The 12,218-nt window shown below is 40.2% G+C and overlaps 1 protein-coding gene across 2 annotated transcripts in view; it reads left to right on the top strand.

Moving 5' to 3' along the window:
• The window catches only part of AFAP1 (actin filament associated protein 1), a 115,051-nt gene extending 102,833 nt beyond the window's left edge, over positions 1-12,218 (top strand). Inside the window, exons 13-18 of one of the 2 annotated variants that reach the window (XM_015625584.3) lie at positions 293-550; positions 2,342-2,456; positions 3,685-3,849; positions 4,410-4,600; positions 5,315-5,473; positions 9,984-12,218. In XM_015625584.3, coding sequence (XP_015481070.1) covers positions 293-550; positions 2,342-2,456; positions 3,685-3,849; positions 4,410-4,600; positions 5,315-5,473; positions 9,984-10,010 — 915 coding nt within the window. In that variant the 3' untranslated portion in view covers positions 10,011-12,218. The remainder of the gene's footprint in view (positions 1-292; positions 551-2,341; positions 2,457-3,684; positions 3,850-4,409; positions 4,601-5,314; positions 5,474-9,983) is intronic. The other variant, XM_015625585.3, reaches the window with a different exon arrangement.

The raw sequence follows: 12,218 nt of genomic DNA, 5'->3' as shown, positions 1-12,218 counted from the left end.
CCTGTGCTGCCTTGCTGCTCAAGCCACCAGCTGAAGGTGCAGTCTCTGAAACAGCGAGGGTGATAGGCTTGCTTATGCTAAGGAACATGCTCAGGGCTGAGGCTGAGCCATGGAATGCAATGCTTGATTTCCACACAGTGTTCTCCCCCCACTTTCTAAATAGTTTAAGTGTAGGTAGTAAGTGTATGCTCGCTAAGCACTGAGGGCTTGCTGGAGCCCAAAGCATCACTAATGTTTTAATTTCACTTGCATGGTGCTCTGTTCACTAACTGCCAAGGTGTGTGTGTTGCAGTGGGAACCAGAAGATGGCTTTCCTTCTTCTCGTAGCAGGAACATTGGAGAAGAAATGCTTTATGATAACGCAGGCCTGTACGATAACTTGCCGTCTCCAAAAATCTTTGCGCGCTATCCGCCAGCTGACAGGAAACCCAATAGGTTATCTACTGACAAACTCTCCTCTAACCATTACAAATACCCTGTCTCATCCAATCTGTCTTCTGCTCAGTCTGTCACTAATACCTCTGCTGTGGGGAGGGGATCTGGCTCGCAGGTACTGTACTATTTAATACTTAACAAACCTTTTTATTTGTTGGCTGTTCTGTTTATCTGGTTGTTATCTGAAGGGACTCGTAGAGTCCCTTAGTGTTAGCACTGAAATGCCTGGAGTTTAGCTGTGAGCCCACTGCAAATGAATCAGGATTGCAAAGTTAAGAATTCCAATGTGGAAATAGTGGTACTTGGGAAAGGCTTTGTCCACCTGTTCTTGATGATTTACAGATTGTGAATAATAAGAACAAAAATAAACATGACCTTCCACACTTAACCTGAATGCATGTCTAGCTACCTTCGGGTTCCTCAGGCAGAGCTGTCTTCAAAAAAACCCAAAAAAATATAGGTGACATATGACCTGACTGTGACAGCAAATTTGGCTCTTTAGAATTGTACTAATCTATATATCAAGCATAGTGTGGTTATACATTTTGTGAATATGCATAAATATAAAAACTTGATGTTATATATTTAGTAAATTATGTTGTATATATTCATATATACCGTCTTCATATTACTGCCTGTTATTTTCTCCCCCATAAAAAAATTAAAATATAAGTCTATGTCTCTGCTGCTTTCTGAGGGTGGCTACAGGCTTTTGTACCTCAAACATGAACCTACAGAGCAGATGAAATCCTGTGAGCTCAGCATTGTGGCAGATGGGCACAACCCAGCAGGGGAGCAGAGCAAGCCTTGCTCACAGACATGCCAGGAACCTTCTCAGAGCCCTTAGCTGGGCTCTGAAAGATGGTCATTGGCTTAAACCAATATATCACAGTGTGAATATATCACAGTGATGGGTGGTTTTCAATCTAATCTGACATGGAAGCGTTAAGATAAATGTTTCCCTTGTATGAAGTTCCTGTCATGCTGTGTGTTAACTCACTTAACCCTTACAAAAACCTTATATTGGAATATTAGAATTCAGTGGAGTTGCAGAATTGGAGGTGGACATGAGCAATACATTACTGCAGCAGCAAGCTTCTCAGTGCACTCCCAATTCAGTCCTCACAAACTTTTGGAAGCAGGAGAGCAGAGCATGGCACTCATATTCCCTCTGCTTGGCTGGAACATCCTCCATGGAAACACTATGAGGAGTCAGGACAGGGTTATCTTCCCAGGGTTCAGTTCATTGCCGTGAGTCCTAAATGGAAACCCCTTGAACATGAGTTGTTCTGTTCCTGGTAATCTTCTAAGCCTGTCTGGCCATTATGACAGGGTTTTTTAAGTAAGAAAAGCTTTTAAGTAGTAGCTAGAAGGTGTATAAAGGGAAAACGATATGTTAACTCCTAGCACTTAAAAACATGTAATAATCTAATATTGTTTAAAAAAAAATATCTACCACAAGGATGGAAAGGTCATAAGTAAATAAGAAACAATGTTGAATTTTTGTGTGGCAAACCCTGGTGGGTTTTACTGTGTGAAATTAACTGAAAAACTTGTTTTTCCAGAGTCTTTACAGTAAAAAATTTTCAAAGGTACATTTTTTTCTGCCTTGCAATTAATACTGTAAACGGCAGACTTCTGAATGCATTGGAAAACATGATGCCACCAGAAACAGGGAGTTCATCCCCTTGTTATCCTGTGATTGCTGGCAGAGCTCCCGCTGAGCTGGCAGCTCCCAGAGGCATCTCTGGAGGAAGCGCCGTCTCCAGCTCAATCAATGTGCTCTGTTAAGGCTGTCTGATGTAGCAAGCAGCTTCTGTCAAGCTCTGCCCTTGATGAAAGGGTGAAAGTGATGCCAGTGGCACGGGAATAGCTGGAGTCCATTTGTACTTTTGTTTTCAAACAGTTTAAAGGCAAGAAGCCTCCTGTGACTACTAATGGGATCACCGGAAAAGCAAGAACCTTAAATAGCCAGCCGAAGAAATCTGAAACAGTTTCCAGTGTGAAGCGCACTGCATCCAGTAAGTATCTGTCCTCACTGCTGCCTCACTTGGGAGGGGAGTCAGGAGGGTGCCCAGAAGAGCTCTTTGCAGACAAGGTAAAGAACCAGTGTGATTTTTGTGTGGCTGAGAGGCCAAGGAGGAGATGCCAAGACTTTGAATAGAAGATACATTTGTGACTTAACTCCAGCCACACCACACAAGAAAAGGGTGTCATATGGGAGAACATGAAATGTGGACCCGTGGCTTCTGCAAAGTCATGAGGGCAGCAGGGGAAAAAAGAAGGCTAATGCTTCCTCATTTGGAACAGAGAGGAATTCTATCTTCCTGTTGGAAAAGGGGGATGAGAAGCTGGTGTAGACGTAGCACTGTGTTGCTCAAAAGTGGACTTACTAATGAAGTCTTAAGAAGCTGTGGGTTTAGTGGCAACAAGAGAAATCTGTGTTAGACTTTAGGACAAAATTAAGTAGCTTCTAACTGACTAAAACTGGGTTAACAACTCTTTGTCAGGAATGATTTCATATCACAGAGTGTGTCTTCAGATATGTGACAGATGAAGTGATCTCTTAGCTGACCTACCTTCTTTGAGTCTGCAAGTGGAGCAGAGGTATAGAGGGGGCTGTGATATCAATCAGGCCACAAATATATGTGAGCCATGAAATGAAAGCATTTGTATGGGAGATTAAAAAAGAAAAAGAAAGCTGTCAAGAATCAAAGAAGTGTGAACATCTTTGTATTCTCTTATGTAAGGTGAGAAAAGGTGTGCACTTGAAGTAGGAATGAAAGCCAGGCAAAAGGCCAAGCAGGTGGTTTTTCCTCTGACCCTTCCAATTAGAAACAAATGGTTCATAGCTTGAGAGGAGCCTCCTTTCTATCTTCTCAACTACAGAGAAAGGCAAGGCCATTTTTCAAAACCTGTGTGCTGTAAGATAACTGGCTTTTCTCATTTTCCTCATGTGAATATAAAGAACAAACTCTCTCCTGAATCATTGTTGTAGCTGTGCTGCAGAACTTGGCAGAAGTCATGGACCTTGAGAAAGAGCCAATGGAAGAGGAATGCCAAACCTTTCTTTCAAACCATAGAATTATGGAATGGTTTGGGTTGGAAAGGAGCCTTCAGGATCATCTAGCTGCAACAGCCCTGCCGTGGGGAGCCATGACATGCTTCATGTCGTGTTTAGTCTCAGGGAGTAGTTCAGAGTTGTGCTGTTAGTTTAAATCTTAATTAACTACAATCTGATACACGCAGATGCAGAGCAGTACAAATATGGCAAGAATCGTGTGGAGGCAGATGCAAAGAGATTACAAAGCAAAGAGGAGGAGCTGCTAAAGAAAAAAGAAGCCCTCCGGAATAGGCTGGCCCAGCTGCGGAAAGAAAGAAAAGATCTGCGTGCTGCCATTGAAGTCAATGCTGGTAGGAGATGCTTTTTTTGTGCTGAGTTCTCACCTGAGAATTGGACTTCATTATCCAATTAGCTTTGTATTCTGTGCTGAAGACAGTAGCCTAAACAAGTTTTGGTTTCAATGCTGAGCAATACTCTGTAATGTCTGTATTTGCTTTCCATACAGATACAAAATGTATAAGATAAAAAACCATATGTGTAAGTGTTTATATATGCATGGGTATGTATACTCATGCCTAAGGAATTACACTGGTGAGAACTTCAGATAAGCAGAACATGAGAATAATATTTTTGTCACTAGCTAATTATATTTTCATGAAACAGAAAAACAAAAAAAAATACTGATTTGAAACCAGACTAGATATCAAGGAATGTCACGTGATAGAAAGCATTTGATTTATGCTACTAATCTTTTTACTTTTTTATGAAAAAAGTGTTTTATTTAGAGTACCTATTTTTTTTTATGTCACTGATTTGTAGAGACCTTGTTTCCATAATTTTTAGAAATAAAAAAAATTCTCTAAGTGTCAATTGAATATCATTAAAATTATAAAATTGCTGTGAATGACAGGCAGGAAGACCCAAGTGATTCTTGAAGACAAGTTAAAGAAGCTGGAAGAGGAGTGCAAGCAGAAGGAGGCTGAGCGTGTAAACCTGGAGCTAGAACTGACTGAGGTGAAGGAGAGCCTTAAGAAAGCCTTGGCTGGTGGCATCACACTGGGCTTGGCTATTGAGCCCAAATCAGGAACATCAAGTCCACAGGTATGCAAAGCCATTGAACATGCCAGTCCCAGTACCATGGGCTGGCAGTGCTCAGCCTTCCCAGACCCAGCAAAAATGAGTAGGAATTGACAGTTTATAATGGTTTATTAAGCCTGAGAAGTAAGAGCAGAATTAAATGCCTTTCTGTGTTACTTACATTTCCTACAGCAGCAGGGAACAGGTAGACATGGAATCACATGCAAGTGTTAGGATATTGTGCAAAAGTCAACACCGTGTCCTCAGTGGTTGTAGAGGTGCAGGAACTGAGACATTGCTCCAGCCCAGGGAGCACCCAGTCATCCTGCAGTGGTGGAGACCTGCTTGTGCTGGTCCCCTGTCAGCTGTGTCACACTTTGCAAGGGCTGTATCCCACACCTTCAGGGGGGAGCTTGGCAGTCCCAGCTTGTGCTGTAGATCTTTGTCTGAAACAGCCATCACAGAAAGCCCAGAGAGGGATACATCAATTCCTCTGGATTATCCATAATTGTTTAATCAGATCTGTAGTTGTTTAACAGAAAAGAAACTTCAGTTTTCATCACAGAACACACATGCACGTTTTATTTCTTTTGTTCTAATCTCTTTTTCATTTATTCATCATTATTATGAATGGAGTGTTTTCAAAAAGGATTTCTGCAGTTCTGAATTTAAAGTAGAAAATATTGCATGTGTGACTACTTGGAGGAAACTCAGTATAGGCTTTTCACTCTTTACTAGTCTCCAATTTTCAAGCACCGGACTTTGGAGAACTCTCCAATCTCCAGCTGTGACACCAGTGATACTGAATGCTCCATCCCTGTGAACAGTGCAGCAGCTCTGAAGCGACCTCCCTCAAACAATTCTCCATGTCGAGGCCATGTCCTTCGAAAAGCAAAGGTGAGAGAACCGATGTCTTCATTTTCTTTTTCTCTGCTTTTTCATGCTTTCTTACAAAGTCTTATTTAGCCTTAAAAAGAGAATATCTAAATTATTCATATTACTACATAAATACTGCTGGTATGGGGAAACCTTTTGCAGAGTAATTGGTAAGTAGTTTGGGAGACAGATTTGACTTTTCTCTGATTCCATGTTTTTCTCTGTTGCTTTATGGATTTATTTTGCAAAGTAAGTGGTCTGTGGTGTAGACAGTCCATGTGTCCACTACTCTGTGTATCAGAGAAGTGGTTAAAAGAGCACTGTTACAGTAAGTGATTAAAAATGGCTCAAGATTGGGTCTGATCTTTTCCAGACACTGCAATAACAGAATAGATGTACATTATAATTATTGACAATGTGTTGTGCAAGTATCTATTTAATGTACATTTAAAGTAAAACTTGAATTACTTGAATTTTGTCTTGCAAATATCAGGCTGAAATTTGCTTTCCTCTTGTTACAGTTTGCTAATTTTTGTGGTTTAGTTTAAATGGGATTTGTATGACCATTCTTCTGGGCTAAATTTGCTGGCAACATGAGCATGTGGGCAGCACATAACCAAGGGTGACAGTAATAGTGTTGGGCCCAAGCTTTTGTTTATTTAGTAGTTCACTTCAAGTTGTAATTGTAAACAGCAATAATCATAAACACTTGTCATTCATGAAGGGTATTTCCTTTTTTCATTAATGTCTTCTGTACTGGGATTTCTTGAAAACTTGAAAAGTTTTCAAGTAACTTTTGTTACATGTATTCATTGATTATATATATTTCCAGTGCCTGGAACGTAAATGTAGTAGATACTGAAAATTCAGCATCTCAAAAACTTATTTTATTATTAAATTATCACAGTATAATTATTTCTCCTGCTATACCATTTTTGAGAGCTTTCTCACCCTTCTACCCCCTTTCCATGGACATCAACTGCTTTTTCCTGCCAATTTGCCTGATTCATTTAAATCCATCTAATTACACGCAACATAATTACACTCAGGTTTCAGTTCTAATGAACTTTGAAGTTTGCAACTTGTATTTCAAACCTGAAAACGGATTTATGTGCTCTGAAGCTTATCTGCATATTCGAATGACACCCTAATTTGTCCCATAATATCATCTCTAGCTGTGTACTTTGTCTTAGATGTGGATGTTAGCTCAGCAATACTCAGGAAATGTGCTCCAGCAGAACACAGTCCTTGCAGATGGGAGCACGGATTTGTGCTGGACAGGAACAATTAAACAATTAAATAAATACAATTTAAATAAAACAATTAAACAATAAATTAAATCCAGCCATCTATTTGTTACAGCTGGAGAAACCAGGGCATTATAAAAACCTAAACATTTTTGGTGTAAAGATCACCTTCTTGTAGTACATTTTTATGGTCAGCATATACCATACAGGGAAAACCCTGCTGCAATTGTTTGGTGCCAGTGTGCTTTGGGGTGGCACAATAAGTTAGTCAAGCTTTTTGACAGAGAAATCTTGGATATAGGATTAGGAATCAAAAAGGATACAAAGAAACTAAGCATATTTTTCCCATGCTGGGAAAAACATCTCAAAGTATCAAATTCAGCTTTAACAGCTCTTTGCCTAAAACCTCACACACTAAATATTAAGAGTGAAATTTTGCTGAATTAGATAGTGCAACCCAATCTATTCCCAGCCCATTGGCAGCCACAGCTGCCATCAGATGCACATCTGCAGCACGCCCCATGCTTGGGGGTGGCTGTGCACATGCGGGGGTGGAATTTGGCTCTCAATTCTTTTGGCCTTTTGCAGTTGAGAGTGAGCCCAGGCCTTGTAGATGTGGCTCAGGAGAGGGTGTCACAAGTGAGTATCCCAGAGCAGAACTTGGATGTCAGTGGTGTTTGTGGGAGTGAAACAGATCTCACATCTGTGCTTGCACTTGCAACTTGCAGCTGACGCATCTCCCGGTGCTGAGAGGGAGTTGTATAAACATTCAAAATGTCAGAATGTGTTTTGTGTATTTGAGTGCACTGAGTGCCTCCTTTCCTGCCCTTTTCCTTGCATGGAGGGTGCTGAGCCCATCACCTGCCAGCCTTGTGTCACAGCCAGCCTTGTGTCACAGCCCTGCTCACCAGGCAGCAGCGCTGTGCATGTGCTGCTGCTGCAGTGCTGCTGCTGTGCTGCTGCTGTGCTGCTGCTGCTGTGCTGCTGCTGTACCCTGCACAGCTGGGCCTGTGAGGGCACCTCTGGCACCTGGGACAGCAGCTTTGGAAGGTCTGCCACCAAAAACTTTCTCCTCTCAGATGCACTGACATTAGAAGGAAATACAGAATGAGCAGTAAGGCAGATCCAGTGTTAAGTATAAGAAGGAATAATAATTTGGGGATTGGCTGTTCAGGACATACACTATACATACACACAAACATGCATACATAAATTTGAATCTTTTAACTTTTCTCTTTGCAAGTATCTTTAAATTTTTTTTAGAAAGTTATTATGCATATTTTTAAGAAGCCAGAAGGCATTTTAATTGCAATTTTGTCTAATCTGTACTTGGCTAGAAATGGAGACTCTAATTAAAATATGGAAAACAATATTCTGTGTCAGTAGTCCTAGAGAAGTAAAACAATTCAAATATCCTTGCTGTAGAGCAATTATTTAAACATTTCACGTGTTCATTCAAATGTAAAATTAGTTTCTAAACCAAATTTTTATGTGCAGCAAGAAAACTGAAGTTGGTATTTCTGATTTGTTTCTGAATCTAGTGGGCTGGTGAATATCAGCATCTTACATCTTGCTTGTGTTCTAGGACTGGAGAAGAAAAGGAGCTGTCCCAGTTTCCCAGCTCCCAGTCAGGCTGTCATTGTTGACTTAGACATTCTTTCCTTGGTGTGAAGCTGCAGGAGCAGTGGAAAGAAAGAAAAACTTCTTTTTGCACCTGCAAAAGAAGCTTCTACTTTCAAGGCTTATTTAACACTTCAAAAAATCCTCCTCGCAGTTGCTTAGCCAAGGACTTCCTTTATACCTTTGGTAGCATATCCACAGAGAATATACATTTAATAGAGTTTTTAAAGTAATCTAATTTTTGCCAGTACTGTGCTTTACCTTTTGAATTACCATCATTTTAATTAGAACTGAATATTTAAAATACACTGAATTTTAGTCAAAGCACCATTTAAACAAAGAACACAAGTTTAGAAACAAAGTAAATTATTGTCTATCTTTAAACCCAAGGGGTTGTTTTTCTTACATTGATAAAGCAGACATCAGCTGTAACCTTTACTGTTATTTTACAACAGCTGAGAGGTGTCATGGTCATACAGCTGTTCAGCCAAACTAATGCTATTACTCCTTTCAGCAGCAGAAACAGCTATTTACATGGATAAGTAATGGATTTCAGTCAGAGCTCTTAAATGTTGTGGAATGAGTGTTAAATTCAGGAATTCAGGTTTGGAGGCCAAGTCAGCAGGCTGCCTGCAGTGTCTCTGCAGAGTAGATGGGTAAGAGAGGAATCTGCAGCCCCCAGTGCCTGGTGAGGAGCAGCTGAGCAGTTTCTCCAAGGGCATTGCTGGAGCCACAGGCCACCCTCTGTGGATCTTCTGTAGCTCCTGACAGCTGTAAGGGTGTGATTCTGGGAGTGGTTCAGTGTTCATGTCCTGAGCCCATCCTGCCTCAGCCCTTCTGTTCCTGTGTGCTGTCAGGAAATGCTGTAGGTGTCTTTCGATAGCTGCAGGTTTTACTGAACCGGGTGTTCAGCTGTAACAGTCTCATCATTTTCACTTATATGGCAGAAAAAATGGAAGTACCTTGCTCTGAGATATAGGAACAAAAGCATTATAGATTACATGTTTTGCTGTACATGTTTTCCTTGTCCTCAGCTAACAGGTAGGGAAACTGAGGCACAGATAGTCAAAGCAATTTCTTTTAACTTGCCAGGCAATAGCTCCATTTGGATTATTTATAAGGGAAACAAATACAATGCAAACTGGCTTGTTTTTCTTAACTCTGCCTCTTAGTCTCTCTGCTAAGTTGCTCTTTTTAGCCATAGAATTATGTGTTTGCCTTGAGTCTTATAATAAAAAAATTGAAGAGCAGCAAAGCAATCACTTGGTGTCAGCTCTGAGAGATATGGAGGGCTTCCTGCTGTCTCTCACAAGTCATTTAGAGAGCCCTGTGTGCTTAAATCAGCCTCTCCCGTACTCAGGGACAGCTGAGTGCTTTACACCAGCTGTGGGGTGTGAATTGCTCCAGAATACAAATAGGGTTTATTTGCACAGCACTAGAAAATCGGTTGCTGTATATATGTATAGATGTGGAAGGGGGGATGCTGTGCACAGACTATCAGAACATACTTGTTAGCATTCCCTAACTAATTTGTGGCTGAATCCAGCAAAGATAATGGAAAAACTGTTATTGACTCCAGCTGTGGCTTAACAGATATGATGACATAAGTAAAATATCCTGATTTCTTTTAACATTTTCTGTATCTTTTTTCTCCCCCTTTCCAGGAATGGGAGATGAAAAATGGAACATAAACATAGCAAAGCCACTCACTTTCCATAAAGGCCTTACCTACTACAGACCAAGACATAGGCTGCAAAGGACTCACCTGAAAGGTCACATCAAGTGATAAAACATAAGAAGTTTTATAACTCTGTTAAGTTAATGGTAGCTTGGCTCTAATTTGCCTGTATTCCCTCTACTGTATTGCTGTGTAACTACGTGTGCCCCTTTTTATTAGCTGTAACTCCTTGTTTCCAACTTCACTGGTAAAGAAAATGAAAACCAAAAAAACCCAACCACAGGAATTAAAAAGGAGCATAAAGTCACAGTTGAAAGTTTGCTTTGCTGAGCCAGCAAAGAACCAGCAGTGTTAATTACAGTGCATCAGACGGCCAGAACACTGCTGAAGACTGGTGTGAAATCTTGACTCTCACAGGTTAAAACTGCCTTCTGAACTCTGCCACAGTGCAGGTGTAACTCCTCAGCAGAGGCTTTGCTGGTGGCTGCTCACATGGCAAAACAAAACTGAAGAGATGTGCTCGCAGTGCCTGCTCGGCCCAGGAGCTCTGCACGCCGCCGCCCTCCGGGCCATGACAACAACCACTGGTGAAGCGTTTTTGGGATACTTTTTAGACAGATGCTTTTGTCATGGAGAGATGAAAAGCTGCCTAACTTCGAGACAAATGTGTTTTTCTGCGTTCTCTTTATTGCTGTTCTAAAGCACCGGTCATTTTCAAAGGTCATGTTCTTGAACTATGACTTGTTCCTGATTTTTTTAAAAGGCAAACAGGTATTTTTAGATACTGCTTCTTTTCTATACATTTTGAAGAAGTAAAAGGAAACAATTAAAATTAGTCCTCAACAGATAATGGCAACTCAGAATAACTTATGCAGTCAATCTTGTTTTGTTTTTTATAATACAGTATTGTTAAACTTGAGGTATAGAACACTGCTGTACTTAGTTTCCTTTGTCTTTTCAGACCTCAGCTATTATTTTTGAGGAAGATGGACTGAAAAGGTGATAATTTTCAGACTCTTTGATAAACAGTTTAACAAATAATTGGGGATTTTCTCAAACAGGACTCCATTTCTGTTTACTAGGAAACAGCATCTTGCATTTTAGCCCGTAAAATTATAAAAATCTGTTTTCTTTGTCTCTCTCCATCCATGTAATTCCCAAGAAATTACATGCAGTAAATTTCCACTGAAGCCCTTAAAAATCTCAAGATTGGTTTTAAAAAATGAGAAGGGGGCTAGGGGAAGAATGTATAATAAGATGGCTTAAGTTCTTTCTCTTTTGCTTTTTTTTAGGCCTTTGGAGAGTTTTCAATCATACTCTCAAGATTTTTTTTTCTACTCAACTGTGAGGAGTAGAAAATTAATTAAAAAAATTACCTCAAAATATGAGTAGTATTTTAATCAGAGATGTTAGGTCTGGAGTCTTAATAATTAGTTAAGACTGCAGTTAAAATGACAGAAGTTGGAAAGACAGCAGTCATCAAGGATCCCTTTAGGGCAGATTATCTCTTAATTTAAGGAATGGGTGTGTGCAACTCCTGGGGGATCCACTGGGATTCTCAGCTGAGCTGGATGCCAGAGGACTTCCTGCAGGAGCTTGTGGGATTTGAAGGCACAGAGCTATCAAAAGCTCCTGGCAGGAGACGGGGCTGTGTCCTGTTCCCAAATGCATTTAGGGCCAGGGATCCCCCTGACCTTTGCAGTGTAGAAACGGGGCCCAGCATGAGAAAAGGCTCTTTGCTTCTTGTGACTGTACTTAGTGCAAAGTGCCACAGGAATGCAGATACAGTAGGAAAGTAATTGTCAGTGTGGTTTTCATTGAAAACACAATTTTTTAATTTTAGTTTAGGTCACTTATTATTAACTCTCTAACTAGAGGGCACATTCTGTACTGTATGACTATGGACTAAACAGCATCAAATGCCCATAAATAATAGCGGAAACAAATTTGAAGCAAAAGTAAGTTCATTTAGGCTTTTTATTTCAAAATAAGTTATTTATTTGTATATTTCAATAAATATTTAATTTATATCTGTACATATTTATAATGCAAATTAGGCTTCTAGTCAACGTTAGCAATGATGTAACAGTTGCCATTAAGAAGTGGTCCCACATCAAATAATGCAGAGTAGTCAAAAGCCAGATCAATTCTCTTGTTTACCCAATATTGGCATTGTCTCTTTCCACCCCCTTATCCCATGGTAAAAAAAAAAAAAAAAAAA

The sequence above is a fragment of the Parus major genome, chromosome 4 (assembly GCF_001522545.3).
Source record: "Parus major isolate Abel chromosome 4, Parus_major1.1, whole genome shotgun sequence".
Taxonomy (NCBI): Eukaryota; Metazoa; Chordata; class Aves; order Passeriformes; family Paridae; genus Parus; species Parus major.
This window is presented reverse-complemented; position numbering and strand designations above follow the sequence as displayed.